General features: G+C 53.9%; 2 protein-coding genes across 2 annotated transcripts in view; both read right to left on the bottom strand.

The window, feature by feature from the left end:
* Positions 1-415: 415 nt before the first annotated feature.
* Positions 416-18,981, bottom strand: part of LOC144153878 (uncharacterized) — a 785,919-nt gene continuing 767,353 nt past the window's right edge. Inside the window, exon 4 of the mRNA XM_077685628.1 lies at positions 416-1,749. Within this exon, the coding sequence (XP_077541754.1) occupies positions 489-1,556 (1,068 nt within the window). The 5' untranslated portion in view covers positions 1,557-1,749 and the 3' untranslated portion in view covers positions 416-488. The remainder of the gene's footprint in view (positions 1,750-18,981) is intronic.
* Positions 13,603-14,712, bottom strand: LOC144152585 (tudor domain-containing protein 5-like). Its single transcript, XM_077683890.1, has one exon. It carries the CDS (start codon positions 14,611-14,613, stop codon positions 13,729-13,731), a length of 885 nt encoding a protein of 294 aa, XP_077540016.1. The 5' UTR covers positions 14,614-14,712; the 3' UTR covers positions 13,603-13,728.

Genomic DNA, 18,981 nt, shown 5'->3' with positions numbered 1-18,981 from the left:
TTAAGAGCACTCGACGAAGTTTGTCATGACGAGATTTTGGTAGGGGAAACATTGCACTGCCAGTTTTATACCAGAAAAGGCTGGGTAAGGTAGATGCAAGCGTCACACGCATTTTGGGCTACATACAATCAATCAGTCCGTCCCATCGGCTTCACGACGTCTTGCATGTAGAGTTTCTGTGGGAGCAGTCTTATGCAAGAGGAAGGAGGGTAAGATAGCTGCTGGCGTCACGGGGGTTTTCGACTGCGTACAGTCCATTTGTCCGTCCTGTCGGCTGCACGAAGTATATCATGTTGAGCTTCGAAGGAAACAATCTCATTCAATGGGAAGCTAGGTAAGATAGCTGTTGGCGTCACACGGATTTTGGCCGGCCAGCTCGACCGCTCCGTCGGCTACACGAAGTCGTCATGCTGAGTTTTGCTGAGTTCTAAGTGGGTTGGTGGGGGTGGGTGTGGAAGCAATCTTATTCAATCAGGAAGCTGGGCAAGCTAGTTGCTGGCGTCCCACGCATTTCGGGTTGCGGACGACAGTCCATTTTTCCGTCCCGTCGGCTCGGCGTTCCTGCTCGCTGATGTCGCCGGGGTCCTTCTGAAGCAGAGGTTAGGTGCTCGACCCCGCGGCTGTGGCTTGGTGAGCCGCCAAGACGACCTGGCGCTCTTCGGCACTGGTGGAATTTGATGGCCGGGCCTTGGCGCAGATGTCGAAGCCTGTGCAAAGTACTCCTGCCCTCCTCCGTGCATTGGGCCTCCTCCGGGTCTTTGAGAAGAATCTCTCGTGTTAAGGAAAGCTCTCATGATCCCAACCGAACTACGTGTGGCACAGAAGACGTCCGGCATGCTGACCACGAAGTCTTCGATCGTGTTGTAGCCAAAGGCTTCGTAATCGAGCCTGGTGCCGAACTTGCTGGCGTAAACTTCCTCCAGTTGAAGCACGTTGATGCCGTACACGCGGTAGTCGGCCAGAACCTGCCGCAGATTTCCCTTCATTTGTTCAGGCACCACGGACGCCTGCGACTGCGGTGGTTGGCGTGGCTTGGTAGACGTGCGTGGCGCGGGCGGCTCAGGAACCACGGATGGCTGCGGCGGCGGTGGCTGGCGAGGCCTGGTAGACGTGCGTGGCGCGGGTGGCTCTGGAACCATGTATGGCTGCGGCGGCGGTGGTTGGCGTGGCCTGGTAGACGTGCGCGGCACGGGCGGCGGCCGGCTGGAGCAGCTGGGCGGCTTCGAGGTAGCCGGAGGGTGGCTCAGCAGCGGTGCGGAGTTTTTCTGGCGGCTGACAAGGCTCCGAACATGCCGAACTTCGGCCGTTAGGGTCGGGTTTACGTAGAACTCGTTCGGTTTCTCCGCCTCCGTCAGGCGCACGGCGTCCGGCAAGCTCCGCAGAAAGCTGGCAGGGTCGCTGAAGCCGTGCTGTTCGAACGGGAGTTCTTGGCCTTCGTTCTGTCTATAGACCCAGAGAAACTGACGTAGAGTCAACGGTCGCTTGTCCGCGATCAGCAAGGCCCGGATGACGGCCTTGATGGTTTCCAGGGAGTCGCTGTCTTGCTTGCCAGCCATGCCTCACTGAGAACAAGCACGGTCTTCTACGTCTTCTAGGTGTGGGAGTAAAGGCTGGCTTTTTCATTTGTTCTTTTTTAGGATGATGATGATGACGTTGATGATGATGGCCCACACAAAATGTAGCATACCCACTCAGGGGAATTGGACCAGAAGCATTTGGAATGGTTCCTCAGAGAGCCCAATGGAACCACTGCAAACCGAAGAGCGCAAGAAAACATTTTGAGCATTAAATGACACAATGAACGTAAAAGCCGGCATTGGCGGCGCCTTCAGAAACAAACGGCTGCGTTGCGTAGCACAAGCCTCATTTACAATAATAGTAGAAAAACCCGCCGCGGTGGCTCAGTGGCTAAGGCGTTGCGCTGCTGAGCACAAGGTCGCGGGTTCGATTCCCGGCCGCGGCGGCCGCTTTTCTGATGGAGGCGAAAAGCAAAAACGCCCGTGTGTACGATATTTCGGCGCACGATAAAGATCCCCAGGTGGTCAAAATTAATCCGGAGCCCTCCACTACGGCGCGCCTCATCGCCCGCGTTGCGTCGGCTCGTTAAACCCTACAATCAATCAATAATAGTAGAAAACACAACTACAGAACCGTGCTGACAACACCTCGGCATTCTGCATGAACGGAGAGAGAGAGAGAGAGAGAGAGAGAGAGAGAGAGAGAGAGAGAGAGAGAGAGAGAACTTTTATTCGAGCCACGGTTACTGAGGGTTAGTGGCGGCTAGGCGGAGGCCAGCCGCGACTTCGGTAGCTCTGCGTACCAGGCCTGCTGAATCTCCTGGCTAGAGCTACCCAAAGCTCTCCATAGCTCGCTGCTGGAGGTTTGAGGGAAGGGGTCGTGAGGGCAAGCCCACATGGAATGTTCCAGAGTGGCCCGTTGGCCACATTGGGGACAGTTGGGAGACGGAAATGATGAGGGGTGGATGTGGTGTAGACGAGCTCTGCATGGGAAGGAGTCTGTTTGCAAGAGTCGCCAATAGCGGGTTTGGTGAGGCGTGAGGGAGGAATGGGCGGGGGAGAAAGTACGGCGAGAGAGTCGGTAGTGCTCCACGATGCCGTTGAACGTGATGAGGCGTTCTTTGAAGGAGCGCGCGCCGTGTCGGGGGTCGATGCATCCCACCAGCCCGGAGTGTGAGATCGCGGGCAAAGGCATATGGGCAAGTTCGTTTCCCTGCAGGCCATATGAGCCGGGGCCCACACCAATTTCCCCATCTTTTGAGGTGGGTTACTCTGGATGATGCGGAGGGCTTCGGAAGAGATGGTCCCCCGTACAGAAGTGCAGCAGAACCAGCTTGGAGTCCGTGACTATCTTGGGCGGGGTTGGGCGTTGTGTGAGGGCCAGCGCAATGGCCACTTCCTCCGCAGTCGGGGGGGGGGGGTAGTTAAGATGGTAAGCGTTCTGAGGGGGGTGCAAGCGGAGTTGCGCGTTGCCACAAGAGCGCAGGCGTTGTGATGGCGGTATTCCGCCGCATAACAGTACGCCGCTCCCGGCCATTTTGCCAGTTCCCGGTCCAAGGCGCGTGTACAGGCTTGGCGGCGGGCTGAGTTGTAGACGGGGTGCATGTATCGGGGGAGGGGCCTTGTGAATATGTTTTCCCGAATTTCAAGTGGAATATGCATGGCACTTTTAGCTTGTTCGGACAGCGGAATGCCTTGAGCAGCGAGAATAGACTAGCCCATTTCCGTTAGTTCTAGGCGATTTCTCTGGGATGATAAATGGGCTTCAACTAAATTCGTAATTCGTTGGTGGTGTTAAAAACTCCGAGCTGGAGCAGACGATCCGCGGATGCGTTAGGGGGTATCTGCAGGGCGGCGCGGTAGACCTTGCGGATGAGGCCATCGATCTTGTTCAGCTCGACCTTGGACGCTTGTATATATGGCAGAGTATAGAGGAGGCGGCTGATTAAAAAAAAAAGAGTGCACTAGGTGAAGGCGGTCCCGTTCATCTAGTCCATGGTGTAGGTTGGTGGCGGGTTGGCCTTGTTCTTCGAGTCTTGTTGCTTCGTGGGCTTCCCCAAGGCAGGGGATTGTGAAGCCTGTCGCTGACTGACTCGGTGAGACCCCATCCGTTAAAGTCCGGGCGGTAGCGGTGACTTGAGCGTATGGAGGGTCTTGCCGTCGTGGTTGAAAGCGCCTCGGGCATTCAGCAGAGCCCGTTAAGTGCCCCCCCCCCCACACACACACACAATGCACTTGGGAGTACACTTGTGTGGGTCCGGTGGGTGGACGAGTCCGCATTGTATACGCAGCGAGACGGTGGCTGGGTAGTAGTACAGACGTCCTTGCGGTGGCCGGTGCGCCAGCACGTGGTGCAGGCTTCCGTTTTCCGCTTGAAAGGCTTGCAGCGGTAGGTAACAGCGCAATATCGCACCCCAAAACGGAACAGTCGTGCCTTCGAAGAGGATTTGTACGATGTTTGAAGAGTTCAGTCTCTTCGCATCCAGAATTCCTAGATCGGGATTATAGTGCATGAGGCTGTGCTGGATTTGCTCTGCCGTGTCGGTGCTGGGAATATTGAAGATTACTTCCAGTGCCGTGTTGGACGGTGCAGAAACGTGGGCTGCGACTGGGTATTGTTGCCCGTTGTGGCTGATGGTCGTGATACTGGTGGTATATCGTGTGGCTCGTTCCCCGTGAGGGGCGCTGATGATTATGTAGTTGGCTTTAGCTTGGATGCGCGAACTTGATCCTCGTCATAGTGGGTGAGTCCTGCAGCTTGCATGATGATAGCAGCAAGCGTAGCCGCGGCGATGGAGACGACGGCCAGTCCGCCTCGCGGGCCGGGAGGATAACTTTGCTATCATTTTCCGGCAATGGAGTGACGGGAGGCTTACTGTATTTGGGTTTGCGGCGGCGATGTTGCTGCCCGGCGTCGCTAGGTGTCGTTGAGGCACGTGAGCCGGTTGCAGGAGTGCGATTGTCTGCAATCGGGGTCTTGCGTTGAAGGCGGCGGCGTAGTGTAAGCCACCCGGGTTGTTGGAGTTCGGTTGGGTCGACGTCGATACCTTCGACGGCGTACTCCATTTCGGCGACGAAGGAAGCGCGAGGAGTTGCTTCAGTCGGAGGTGTAGATGCCGGAAGACATATGTGGTGGGGCGCGTCGAAGCGGCGCGGAGGCGTCCGCCCCGCCAAGCCTGATGGTGAGACTTAGCAGTGAAACCGGCGTGGCGCAAATGGAAAAACCGTATAAAATCCGCTGGGAACGTCCGATGGTCACAACTGTGGTGCCAGCAGGGACTCCTCGGAACGTTAGGAAGTTCGCACATCACATGTGAAGGAATAACAGTTAAAAGATCGCATAGAGAACGGCAGCAAAATCGGAGCCGATGTGAGCCGCAGGGTATCTGCTTTGGCCCCCTGGCGCCACGTGGAAAGCGGAGGTAATTGCAGCTGTGGGTGCGTGTGCGGTGTTCGGCGGTTTTCTGCAACGGCACGGCACGCGCCCGCTCGTCTAACTAAGGCGCAGCACCCACCATTAGCCTCAGCGCAGAACTGGGAGCATCACTCACCAACGTTCAATTGTACATTAATTCTGTCGCATTCACAACTTCTAAGAATTATATGCTTAGATGCTCCCGGAGTTTTTTAAAGCGAAATATTTCTCAGTGGAACAGACGGCGTCCTCTCAGAAAACTAATGCATTTCCCCATAGAACGGTTGCATGGTCGACCGAAAAGCTCGATAAGATCTCTGGACACACTGCGCATGCGTGAAACGGGGCTTCCACTGTGTCAAAACGGCCACTTGAAAATCGCTAAAAAGGAGCGATCCTAGATAAGACAACAATACACGCATCGATCATGAAGTACAATAGTCTACCTTTATCTCATAAACCACGTATCGGCATATATTTACATCATTCTTTTACGGGTTTACTTACGGTGCGGAAAAAAATCGTCGCATGGGTTTTTCGTTCTTCGTTTGCGATTTGGGTCTTTGAAGGTTTGACGATCGATTGGACGCACTTTCAGCGAAGGCTGGGCGTACTTTTAGGAAAGGTTTCCGCGCACTTTTGATGCAGTTTTGGCGTCAGAAAGCTTTCGCGCTTCTCTGAACTTTCTTTGGAAAGGAATGGTAATGTTTTTTCTTCTCATTCTGAGTGCGCCACATCGACCTATAGGCTTCGAGAATGAGCTGCGGGTTCGTTAACTTCACGTGAAGATAAACAGTTTGGAGAGCGAGCGATGATGATCACACATGATGAGCCGGCCTCTCCTGCGGTGATTGAGGGATGTATTGGAACAGTTAGGTATAAAATTCAGCAGAAATTCAGAGAATTGTCTACTAATGCGTAGCATTCTTATGCCGCTTGTCTTGAGTGTGAGTTCTTTACAGCTAAATTCTTTTGGTTTATCTAAACTCTGTCCGACCAACTATCTCCATTTACGCTATTATAGCGATTACATTTGGAACTTTCACGAAATCTGCATTATTGTGGGAATGCAGGACACTGTCCTGGCTGTGGGGGTAATCGTCAAAGAATGCTACGCATTAATAATATTCGTCTGCAGGTGCTCGGAGTTCCTGCATCGTGAAGTGGGACTGGGGTGTGCACTAAGACGCGTTCTGTTGCGCTGAACATAGGCGTTGTCTATTAAACGCAGTACTACCTTGGTTGTTGCACTCGTTGCGCAACGGTGCCGGACATCGCTTGACGGATACTTCGGGCATGTCGTGGCGAACGAAGATTGCTTCTTGGTGGAAATAAGCTCGAACACTGGCAAACAACGGAGGGCAGGTCACGCTGCTTGGTTTGTGAAGGTTGGCCTGCGATTGAACCCAATGGAGACAGCAGTAGTAGCAGTGAAATAGTTTACTGAGTTGGACGGTGGGAGGCCCAGTCGGAGAAGGAAAGGCTTGGAGGGGGTAAGTGTGGCTCACTATAGAAAGCTCCATAATGAGCTTTGGCGTCGATCGGTTTGTGGCCGTATATCCACGCTTTGTAGGACACCGCCATCACGGACCGACGCTCGTCGCGGATCTTCCGCATTCCCAAACGAGGTGATGCAAACTACGTGCTTCGTACTCGTTTCGCATTCTGAAGGACCCTGTCCCACCATCGCAGACCCCCCCCCCCCCTCTTTGGAATCCCACACACCACCAAATCAGTCTTTTTTTTTTTCCGCGCTCACTTATGCTTACGGGACCTTCTCTGAGAAATGTAGCGTTGTTACGAGCATTCATTTATGCGGTTTTTGTCCCTTGCGCAGTCGACCGTTTTGTGTAGCAGCGGTCGGCCATTTTGGATGCAATGGACGCCGACTTTTCGACCAGCGTAACAAATGAATTACGCATAGAAACATACGACCAGTGCACTGAATAGGTTAATTATCGCGCGCAATGCCCATGAGACATGAAAAAGTTATAGCAGAGTGGAGAACCGATTCCGGTACGGTATCCGGCACGCCTGCGCATGCGCACAACCAGTTTTTTTTTTCATCTGCGCACGCGCAGTAGCACCCGGCGCCTACAGGGTACCGTATACCGGGACCGGTTCTCCGTTCTGCTATAACTCTCTAACATTGCAAAGTTATAGCAGAGTGGAGAACCGATTCCAGTCCGGTATCCGGCACGCCTGCGCATGCGCACAACCAGTTTTTTTTTCATCTGCGCACGCGCAGTAGCGCCCGGCGCCTACAGGGTACCGTATACCGGGACCGGTTCTCCGTTCTGCTATAACTCTCTAACATTGCAAAGTTATAGCAGAGTGGAGAACCGATGCCAGTCCGGTACCCGGCACGCCTGCGCATGCGCACAACCAGTTTTTTTTTTATCTGCGCGCGCGCAGTAGCGCCCGGCGCCTACAGGGTACCGTATACCGGGACCGGTTCTCCGTTCTGCTATAACTCTCTAACATTGCAATGTTATAGCAGAGTGGAGAACCGATTCCAGTCCGGTATCCGGCACGCCTGCGCATGCGCACAACCAGTTTTTTTTTCATCTGCGCGCGCGCAGTAGCGCCCGGCGCCTACAGGGTACCGTATACCGGGACCGGTTCTCCGTTCTGCTATAACTCTCTAACATTGCAAAGTTATAGCAGAGTGGAGAACCGATGCCAGTCCGGTACCCGGCACGCCTGCGCATGCGCACAACCAGTTTTTTTTCATCTGCGCACGCGCAGTAGCGCTCGGCGCCTACAGGGTACCGTATACCGGGACCGGTTCTCCGTTCTGCTATAACTCTCTAACATTGCAATGTTATAGCAGAGTGGAGAACCGATGCCAGTCCGGTACCCGGCACGCCTTGGCATGCGCACAACCAGTTTTTTTTTCATCTGCGCACGCGCAGTAGCGCCCGGCGCCTACAGGGTACCGTATACCGGGACCGGTTCTCCGTTCTGCTATAACTCTCTAACATTGCAATGTTATAGCAGAGTGGAGAACCGATTCCAGTCCGGTACCCGGCACGCCTGCGCATGCGCACAACCACTTGTTTTTTTTCATCTGCGCACGCGCAGTAGCGCCCGGCGCCTACAGGGTACCGTATACCGGGACCGGTTCTCCGTTCTGCTATAACTCTCTAACATTGCAAAGTTATAGCAGAGTGGAGAACCGATTCCAGTCCGGTATCCGGCACGCCTGCTCATGCGCTGTGGGGTTATAGAGAGGTTAAAGTAGATTGGTTTACTTTTCCCTGCAATAGCAAACCGGCGACGAGAGAGACTAATCAGTCTTTGTCTTCTCGTTTCGCCCCGCTAGTAAGCTATCTGCCCCCACCCCGCGGCTGCGCGCTGTACCGCGCCAGCCGCGGCGGGCCGTGGCTCGACGGAACAAAGGAAGCGACAAGTGTTTTCGCTCATTGACATTTATTACAAGATAATAAACATCCAAAGAGCATGCAGGCTAGCTGGTTGACGGCGAGGATCTAGTTCCTCGCCCGGGCAATTTAAGGGAATCGAGAGGTTCGACTCACCGCAACAACAGTCATCGCCGGGGCGCCGCCTCAGCGCGCTCGCGTTTGCCTCGCTGGGACACCGATGGCAGCCATTGTCGCCCTCCTTTTTGCCCGATCCTCGAAGGAAGGAGATCGCCAGGCGCGTCCTGACGCCTCGCTTCCCGAGCTCCAACTCCCCGCAGCTCGCATCCCGCGCGCGCTCGCCGGCTTAAAGACACTCCTACGGCGAGGAGGTAGATCCCCCTCGCCGACGTCTTGCCGAGCAAGTTCCCGCGAGGAGCAAGCGGTGTGGCGAAGCCGAACCAAAGGGAACGCGCTAAGGTCGCGTTCCCACATCCCTCCAACCTCAAACGTTTCCGTACGGTGGAAAGAATAGCACACGGGGACATCTAAACGCAATGTTCATCACATTAAACAAAGCATGAAGGTTTGCCCCGCGCAGTAGCTGTCCTCGCGCTCGCCGTCATCAAACAGGCATCGTCAGCCACATGCACAATCTAACGCTCAGTTGTCGCAGGTAACACCGAGGTTGTTCGAACACGCATGTCATGCACAGATGCCGTCTTGTCGTAGACAGCTGTGCCTAGGGCTGCTTTCGTCAAGACCCGCTGAGAAGGCATCAGCTGGCCCAATGCAACGGGGGCCGCAGAGTTCTCAGCCATAGGTTCGACGTAGCGCAGCACAGCTCAGGCCAACACGAGCATCGTTGCTCGCACTGGCGCTCTTGTCAGTCGGTGGTGAGGATCAGCAGGTCCCGTCCAGCCCTGGCCGAAGACAGCAGGCCAGGGTGTCGAAGCGTAGTGCTGAAGCCAGCCCGAGCAAGTGTAGCGACTGCGCTGATAGATGACGTCCGTACAGCTGCTGCTGTCAGCCCGGACGCACCGAGGACGTATCAGCAGGTCCAGGAGCCCCGCGACCGCAAAGTGCGGCCCAGCACCGAAGTGACGCCAAGCCATGAAGCACACGACGGCGCCGCCCGCACCAACACGCCCTCCATGGAGGAAGACACCAGCCGTAGGGAGCTCCCACGGCGCCGCGTCTAGGCCGCCTCCAAGTAGCTGCCACGCCAGGGCAGCCGCCAGTGGTCCCCAGCTCTCGAACGCTCGCCGACCCGGAGCAGCAGGTGGCATCACAGACATCGCGTAGCAAGCAAGCCTGGGTTACTCAACTCGCATTGCGTATCACATCAAGCATTCCCGCAAGCCCTGAACTCAGGCAAGGAAGAAATGCTATTCCTCAGCATCGGCCGCGTGGCACGACGATAAACAATTGCGGCTGCCAAAAGACGGTTTCCGACAGCGCACAAAAAAACTCACTTTCTTGAGGCGAAGGAGATCTTCCCCTGCTACGTGTAGAACCACTTAAAACAAGCATTCCGACGACACGCACCCCGCCATTCAGTGGAGAAGAGGGGCCGTTTCCCGTCCGTCTGCTCCCGAGCTACGTCCTCCTCGGTCGTGCCCTCTCCCACGCGGTGCCGGCTCCGAAAAGCCTTCGGGCAACACGCATCTTTGACAACGACCGGCAACCCAGAGGCTTGCTCTACTGCCCCATTCGCACAGCCCTGAAGGAGACATCGGCTTTGTCGTCGGCCCTACCCGCTCGCTGCAATACAAACAGCTTAATGAGCGGCGGCGCCCATCGCGTCTTGCGATGTCGGAACGCCCGGTGCCGAGCCGCAATACCAGACAGCCCTTACGGCACCCGTGGCCCCTGGCCACACGGCTCCCAGAGCCCCGACTCCCGGAGTCGATAAAAGAGACAGCAGAGAAAAGAAAATCGGGCCAAACAACTCAGCTTCCGTACTCGCTCACTTCGGGCTTGCAATTACAGCGCGGGCCTTATGCCCTAGCGCGTCATGGGTGCTGGACTTCAGAAATTCAGTGCCTCCATTTGCCGCGGCAGAAACGTCCCGCCTAAACGGTGCACTGAGAAAACTCGGCGCTCGCATGTTCTAGCACAACGTAGCAACGTTCACTCCGTTCTCAAGAAAGTACGCCTGCCTCCGCTAGCGATCTGATTCACGCTAGCAGTAACACTTGTCAGGTTCGGACAAAGAACTTTTCTTACACCGAACAAAGACATGTTCCATGTTCCGAGAGCCAGCCCCACGTTGGTGCGCCAGATGTGGGGTTAGAAGAGGGTTTAAAGTAGATTGGTTTACTTTTCCCTGCAATAGCAAACCGGCGACGAGAGAGACTAATCAGTCTTTGTCTTCTCGTTTCGCCCCGCTAGTAAGCTATCTGCCCCCACCCCGCGGCTGCGCGCTGTACCGCGCCAGCCGCGGCGGGCCGTGGCTCGACGGAACAAAGGAAGCGACAAGTGTTTTCTCTCATTGACATTTATTACAAGATAATAAACATCCAAAGAGCATGCAGGCTAGCTGGTTGACGGCGAGGATCTAGTTCCTCGCCCGGGCAATTTAAGGGAATCGAGAGGTTCGACTCACCGCAACAACAGTCATCGCCGGGGCGCCGCCTCAGCGCGCTCGCGTTTGCCTCGCTGGGACACCGATGGCAGCCATTGTCGCCCTCCTTTTTGCCCGATCCTCGAAGGAAGCAGATCGCCAGGCGCGTCCTGACGCCTCGCTTCCCGAGCTCCAACTCCCCGCAGCTCGCATCCCGCGCGCGCTCGCCGGCTCCTACGGCGGGAAGCCGGCACTCCTACGGCGACACTCCTACGGCGAGGAGGTAGATCCCCCTCGCCGACGTCTTGCCGAGCAAGTTCCCGCGAGGAGCAAGCGGTGTGGCGAAGCCGAACCAAAGGGAACGCGCTAAGGTCGCGTTCCCACAGCGCACAACCAGTTTTTTTTTCATCTGCGCACGCGCAGTAGCGCCCGGCGCCTACAGGGTACCGTATACCGGGACCGGTTCTCCGTTCTGCTATAACTCTCTAACATTGCAAAGTTATCGCAGAGTGGAGAACCGATGCCAGTCCGGTACCCGGCACGCCTGCGCATGCGCACAACCAGTTTTTTTTTCATCTGCGCACGCGCAGTAGCGCCCGGCGCCTAGAGGGTACCGTATACCGGGACCGGTTCTCCGTTCTGCTATAACTCTCTAACATTGCAAAGTTATAGCAGAGTGGAGAACCGATTCCAGTCCGGTACCCGGCACGCCTGCGCATGCGCACAACCACTTGTTTTTTTTTCATCTGCGCACGCGCAGTAGCGCCCGGTGCCTAGAGGGTACCGTATACCGGGACCGGTTCTCCGTTCTGCTATAACTCTCTAAAATTGCAAAGTTATAGCAGAGTGGAGAACCGATGCCAGTCCGGTACCCGGCACGCCTGCGCATGCGCACAACCAGTTTTTTTTTTCATCTGCGCACGCGCAGTAGCGCCCGACGCCTAGAGGGTACCGTATACCGGGACCGGTTCTCCGTTCTGCTATAACTCTCTAACATTGCAAAGTTATCGCAGAGTGGAGAACCGATGCCAGTCCGGTACCCGGCACGACTGCGCATGCGCACAACCAGTTTTTTTTTTCATCTGCGCACGCGCAGTAGCGCTCGGCGCCTAGAGGGTACCGTATACCGGGACCGGTTCTCCGTTCTGCTATAACTCTCTAACATTGCAAAGTTATAGCAGAGTGGAGAACCGATGCCAGTCCGGTACCCGGCACGCCTCCGCATGCGCACAACCAGTTTTTTTTTATCTGCGCACTCGCAGTAGCGCCGGTCGCCTACAAAGTACGGGTGCCGTACCGGGACCGGTTTTCTGTTCTGCTATAACTCTATAATGTCATTCACGGTCAGCGCCCCTTTATACTGGTCAGAGGAAAAGAGGCAGGCGGTCGCTCACAACAAACACATTGGAACGAACGCGCACGGCATAGCTTGCGCGCAAGCGATGCTTATTGCATATCTCTTCTCGCTTGTAATCACCTTTGACACCCAACCACGACCAACTTTATTGGTCGTGCACCCAACCACGACCAACTTTACCCAACGCATGTCCATCGGACGAAGGCGCGTAGATGATAGCGCATGCGCGCAAATACGTGCGTAGACTCCGCAATTTTTTGGCGAAGAGCCGAACACCCCGCAAATACCTTACAACACGCACGCACACATGGACAAGCCGGCACTTTTTAGGCGGAAATCGTTTTCTACGGGTGACGAACTTGAACACTAGGCTATAGACTGAGAGCTTCCAGTGTCAATCACTGTCAGTGCCTCAGTGCTGGGCATATGTGTCTGGTCCAACTTTTCCTCTTTTTTTTTTCCTCTCTCTTTTTTGCCCATTTCCCCTTTCCCACGTGCAGGATAGCAAACTAGGCTCTAGCCAGGTTAACTTTCCTGCCTTTCTTCTACATTCTTCCTTCCTTCCTTCCTCAAGGAAAAGTGTTTTTACTGGGCGCATCCGGCAACTGCGCAACATCTATTGTCAGAACACGCTGATATAGAAAACGGTACCCCGTTCGGACTTCTGAGGCTTAACGCGCCGACGCTACGCAGGCGATGAGGCGCGCCGTAGTGGAAAGCTCCGGATTAATTTTGACTACCTGGGGATCTTTAACGCCCTCCGAAATCTCAAACACACGGGCGTTTTTGCTTTTTGCCTCCTTCAGAAAAACGGCCGCCGCGGCCAGGAATCGAACCCGCGTCCTTGTTCTCAGCAGCGCAACGCCTTAGCCCCTGAGCCACCGCGGCGGGTCCGTTTAGACTTCCGAAAGGTACACCCGCCCATTTTTTTTTTTTTTTTGCTTTCAGAAGAGCTCCATTTCGATGTCTTGCAGTGATTCAGCATTCCGAGCATTTCGCAATCTAAGCTAGTGCAAATTCTCATGACAGATTCCATTTCCGCACATGCATATGCCAGGCCGTACGAGTATAGCCTTGAGGCTTGAACCCGCCTCTGTCAGTTTTGATGGGAAGACGCCGTACGTACTTTTAAATACCAGCCTTCCATTAAAATGAGTTGAGTAGGTTCTGGCTTTCGCTTTCGGCCTCGTTGCCTTGTATTCGATTACGTTAGCTTTAGTACTGCAGAATGCAACGCGTTAAATGGAACACGTCTGCACCCATATAATGTTTTAACTAAGGGCGCAGCTATGAAGTACATCATCATGTTCCTGGACACGTAGGCTATGAGTAGTTTTTTTTTTAATGTTACAACGACAGCCGCCATGGTGACAACAACAGTCGCTAGAGTCCACCGCACAAACGTTTTAGTTTTCAGGGGAACAGATATCAAAGTCCTACACTTTTTTTCGGTCAAGTCAAGGAACATCCTTGCAGCGCAGGCAATTTGTGCTGCGTATACGAGCTACGTGTCAGTCCCACTGGCTGGAAGTTTCTGCGCGCTGCAGTCGAGGCGGGCGTCCTGTATGTCGTGGCGGATGGCTTGAGCTTGACTGTGGCCATACAGGTCGCGGAATGGGCAGCAGAGTCGGTACAGGGGCCATCCGCGCTGGCGGCCTTGGATGCCTGGAGAGGCGTGGTATGGTCCCCTGTGCAGGTGGCGCCGGAGCTCGTGCGAAGAATCTGGGAGGCTGGGGAGTGGACGCGTACCTCCTGTTGGGAAACAGTCTCATGCTGCCAAACGCGTTTCGAGTGGCGCAGAGAATGTCCGGCATGCTGAGGACGAAGGCATCGATCGTGTCGTAGCCAAGGGCCGAGTAGTTGATGTGGTTGCCGAACTTACTAGCGTAGGTTTCCTCCAGCTGAAGCAAGTTGATGCCGTTCGTGACGTAGCGGGACAGAAGGAGATGCAGGTTGGACTTGATCGACTCGAGTTCAACCGACGTCTTTGAGCGCGGCGAACGGTGGGGTCTAGCGGACGTCTGAGTCGTGGGCGGTGGCCGGCTGAAGCTGTTGGAGCTCTTAACTGTGCTCGGCTGGTGGCCCCCTCGCGCTGCGGAGCCCTTCTGGCGGCTGACGAGGTTCTGGACGTGCCTTACATCCTCCGTTACGGTCGCCCTTATGTGGAACTCAGTTTCACAGCTCGCCTTTGTCAGGCGTACGGTGTCTGGGAGGCTCTGGAGAAAGCTCAGGGGGTCACGGAAGCCATGCTGCCTGTACGGGAGCTCCTGGCCCTCGCTGGTTCTGAAGGCCTGTAGGAACTGGCGTAGAGTGAGGGGTCGCCTGTTCGCAATCAACAAGGCACGGATGACGGCCTTGATGGTTTCCAGTTCTTCGCTTCCTTGCCTGGAAGCCATCCCTCACTGCTGAAGTTCACATTCTTTGTGTCGTTCTCCGCTGCGGAAGCTCACACTCTTCTCGTTCTTCTTCTAGGGGCGGTGGTGGTACGTCGCCGTACATTTGGTATACTCTCCCATGGGGATTGGCCAAGAAAGGAGAATATTAGTTAAGAAACACGAAACAACGAAAAACGTTAAGGAAATACGAAATGATACTCCGAAAAAAAAGTATAGGACGGAGGCGAAAGGCGATTCTCCGAATTTTCCTCCGTTCTTGAGCTGACGTGTGTCCACAATGATGTGCGTTCACGAATGTTCGAAGCATATCAAAGGTCAAATAAATTCGATTGAAAGATCCACGCCAGCTGAAGCAAGTAGATAGTTAATAAGATTAGCGCAAAATTTTTAATCATTCTCTGTTGTAATCGCTAAAACAAAAAGGTGGACGCGTATCTGCTCCCCTCTTTGCAAATGTCGACGAAATTAAGACGATAGTCGACTGGCGCCCCTGCAAAGTAAATGCCTCCCTTCTCTTTCCCGCTCATTTCTGATGCTGTTCCTCTCCGGTCTCGCTTCTCCCAAGATAACACGCTATAGGTTTGCTCAAGTCAATTTAAATTTACCGCGTTCCACTGCTCCAAGTGGAGTGCCTCAATGCCAGCGCTGCAGTAGGCGGAGACGCGTGTGAATCGAGGCACCCCACTACAACCTTTATAGAACCACGTTTCCCTACTCCACGAGCGTGCTAAGCCGAACGTGGAACCTGTCTATAGTGGAACACTTCGTTGCATTTGCCGTTTGATTTCTAAAATGCCGCCAGGAGCTATAGTAGCGCTGGCAAGAGCAGGTGGCGGTTGTCTGCAGTTGATGTTGTATTTCTGTTAAGCAGAAATTAAGAAGAAGTGGGCGTGGGCAGGGCATGTAATGCGAGGGCAAGATAACCGTTGGTCATTAAGGGTGACCGAGTGGATCCATAGAGAAGGCAAGCGTGGCATGGGGGCGGCAGAAAGTTAGATGGACAGACGAGATCAAGAAGTTTGCGGGGATAAACTGGGCGCAGTTAGCACAGGTTCGGGATAATTGCAGATTAATGGTAGAGGCTACCACTTTGTAATTAGTAATGACGCTCACATTTGAAAAGTTCAGATGGTTAATTAACTCCACTTCCCAAGAGGGTTTCAAGACTCATCGTCAACAGCCCACTTAGATCCACTGCAGGACGAAGACCTTTCCCACTAACCTCGAACCGCCCCTGTCCTGCGCTGCTCGAGTCAGTTCTTTGCCGCCGAACTTCCTTATTTCGTCTCTCCATGGAGTTATTGACCTTCCCATTTTTCTAGACCCGTCTTTAAGTATCCACTACGTTACCCAGGGGATCCACCGGCTGTCATTTTGCTTCACTGCACAGCCAAACTCAGCGTAGGGCTTTTTGACACCCCCCTTCCCCAGTGCCGAGTAGCGATCCGGGCTCCCAGCCTGGATAACCTCTTGGCTTTTCCGTTCGTTTTTATCCTCCTCCTCTTCCTTCTCCTCCTCCTCCTCCTCCTCCTCCTCCTCCTCCTCCTCCTCCTCCTCCTCCTCCTCCTCCTCCTCGCGTCTAGGGAAAATACTCTCAATGTTACAAACACGTTGGCAAAATTGAGTGTGCAGTAGACTCTCGTTAAGACAAACTCGGTTAAGACGAATTTCATGGTTAATACGAACAACACTTTTGGTCTCTTGTAACATGCACAGTACATAAAAAGGACGCTTAAGACGAATTTCTGATAATACGTACGAACAAATTTTCACAGTCACTTCGAGTTCGCCTTTAGCGGAGTTTACTGTATGGGTTGACGTATGCTCACCAACATCACCCTGCACGATCTCGAAGCCGGGGGTGCTAGCGGTTCCTCTTGAACTGTCCCCGCAAGGGAATATGTCCCTCATACTCTCGTAGTTTACGGCTTGCACCCACTTCCCAAAGCAGCAGTGTATTTCAGCTAAGCTGCGTCGACTGGTCGGCAGCGCTCAGCAAATATTCACGAAGCCGTAAACTCGAACACCTAAAGTGAAGGTTCATAAGTGCAACTTAAGCAACGGTATCAGCTCCTCGCGACGATCGAGACCAGCCGTAACGGTTCCCCCCGTGAGCCTGCCCGGGCTCGCGCGTAGAAACGGGTGACAGCGCCACCTAGGAGACCGTTTACTGCTCGTCCATTTTTCAAGCGCCCCGCAAACTGACTGCAGTGAAAGCTGTACACCGCGCGCGTAGTCACGCAACAATTGCCACCAGGGGGCGCGTGCCGTCTCCCCTGACATCCTTATCTCCCTGTCGCAAGTGCTTGCAGGAGAAGCTACCCGCGCCTCGTTAGGGGTCGGTTTTTACGACGTCACGTTCGGACACGGCAACGTACATCCACGTCGTTTCTGCTTGTGCCAATTCCCAGAGCACGCATATCCGAGCACGGCACACGCGCACTGTACCTGCGGGGCTAATGCGGAGCCGTTGCGAAGAACACGGCTCGGCTTTTACCGTTCCGTCTTATTGCGACGCTGCGCAACGGCCGAACTGCAGGCTCTATCGGACGACGTCCGAGCTCTGCTAACAGCGATGCCGTTAGCTTTGGTCTCAAGGCGGTTTACACGTGCGAGCAGTTAATTCGAAGAAGGTATAAGGTGGATCACGACACCGCGTTGTTTTCCTTGCTGCCTTTAACGACTTGGCGAACGTAAGGCTTTCGAACCGAGGGAGTCTTACTGTAAGTTTAGGTAAAGAAAAAAAATCAACAAGCCTGTATTTGAGCTGTTTTATACCAGTTGGGCTTGGAAGGGCTGTTGGGGAGTAATAAAACAAATGAAGACCTAATTTTTATGGCGTTACCGTTTACGACAGTTTTGGAGCAGTGAAGCAGCCAAATATCGGCTTAACAGGCCCCGCCGGATCACGGCAGCTTCTCCGGGAAGCAACCGCCACTGTCACGCTTTACGTGGTTTTGCCTTTACCTGCGCGTCTAGCGAGCACGATTAATGAAAGATATTGTTCGTTGTCGCAACAATAGGGACAACCAGACGTATGTTTGCGCCCTTTTAATTATTGGGTTGAACCTCAACCTGTCGTGACGTCATCAAAGGCAATGACACAGGCAAGACGTGGGCTGTTATACATACACTGTAAGTTATTAGCAGCATTGTAACTTGTTTATAGCGAAGCTTCAGAATTCGCTATCATTCCCTGTGTACTGCCATTGTATTCAATTGATTGATCGATTGATTGAGTGATTGATTGATTGATTGATTGATTGATTGATTGATTGATTGATTGATTGATTGATTGATTGATTGATTGCGGGGTATAACGCGCCGAAGCTCACCGGGCTATCAGGCGCGCAGTAGTGGAGGGCTCCGAATTAATTTCGACCACCTGGGGATTTTTAGCGTGCACCTCAATCTAGACGCAAGGGAGTTTTTGCTTTTCGCCGCTTCACCAGAAAACCAGCCACCACGGCCGGGATCGAACCCACGACCTCGGGCTCAGCAGCACAATGCCCATTGTATTCAAACAGAGCAGTCAATACACACAAAGTGGACGGCCAAGCGTATACCTCTGAGGGTTCACGGCGGCCACGTGAACGGTACAGTAAAAAACAGTATGCGGAAAACTCGGTAGTAACAAAAAACTGGTTGATTCCTCTGTCACAGGAATCGGTGAAACACGAAAGTGAAATGTGCAGCGAAATCTGCAGCGAAATGAGCCCGATTTGCGGGTCGGCGGCTGTCTTGTGGGTGTGCTTGGCGAGCGACGCCCTGCTGGCGGGTCGCTTCTGCAAAGGTGTACTGGCGTCACTTCGGGGACTGATATGACGTCAGTGAAATTTTAGTGTATCCCGGCATAAAACACTTTCGCGTTAAAATATAAAACCCGAGAACGAACAACCCTAAGTATAACGTACTCTTTAGTACTAAAGGTTGCTTCCCCGCAAGAAGACCCTGTGTGCAGGGGTGCACCCTTTACAGGCCGCTTGCTCCGTAGTACTGGCGTCACTTCCGTGACGGATAGGACGTCAGTGAAATCTTTGTGTATCCAGGAATAGAACACTTTCGTGTTAAGCTTCTGATGATAAAGACGCGAAAAGTTATGCAAGCTGGGACAAGATGGTAGTTTTCAGAAACGAGTCGCCGAAGAAATCAGTTCTGTCGCATGCAGCAACCAAAAGCGCCATTTTTTTAGCCTCGGCTCTCGTCAGTGAGTCCGTTTTCCGCTTGAAAGCCATAACACTAGTGTGCTCCGTAAGATGGTCCACAAGGCAAAATGGCCGTTACTTAAGGGACGCGAGAGATGATGGGTGATCATTATCACTCCAGCCATCACCGAGGCACTGCTGGCTGCTCTTCGAAGCTTCGCCT

Source organism: Haemaphysalis longicornis, unplaced genomic scaffold (genome assembly GCF_048455015.1).
Source record: "Haemaphysalis longicornis isolate Haplotype H1 unplaced genomic scaffold, Haemaphysalis longicornis Haplotype H1 scaffold_9, whole genome shotgun sequence".
Lineage (NCBI taxonomy): Eukaryota > Metazoa > Arthropoda > Arachnida > Ixodida > Ixodidae > Haemaphysalis > Haemaphysalis longicornis.
This window is presented reverse-complemented; position numbering and strand designations above follow the sequence as displayed.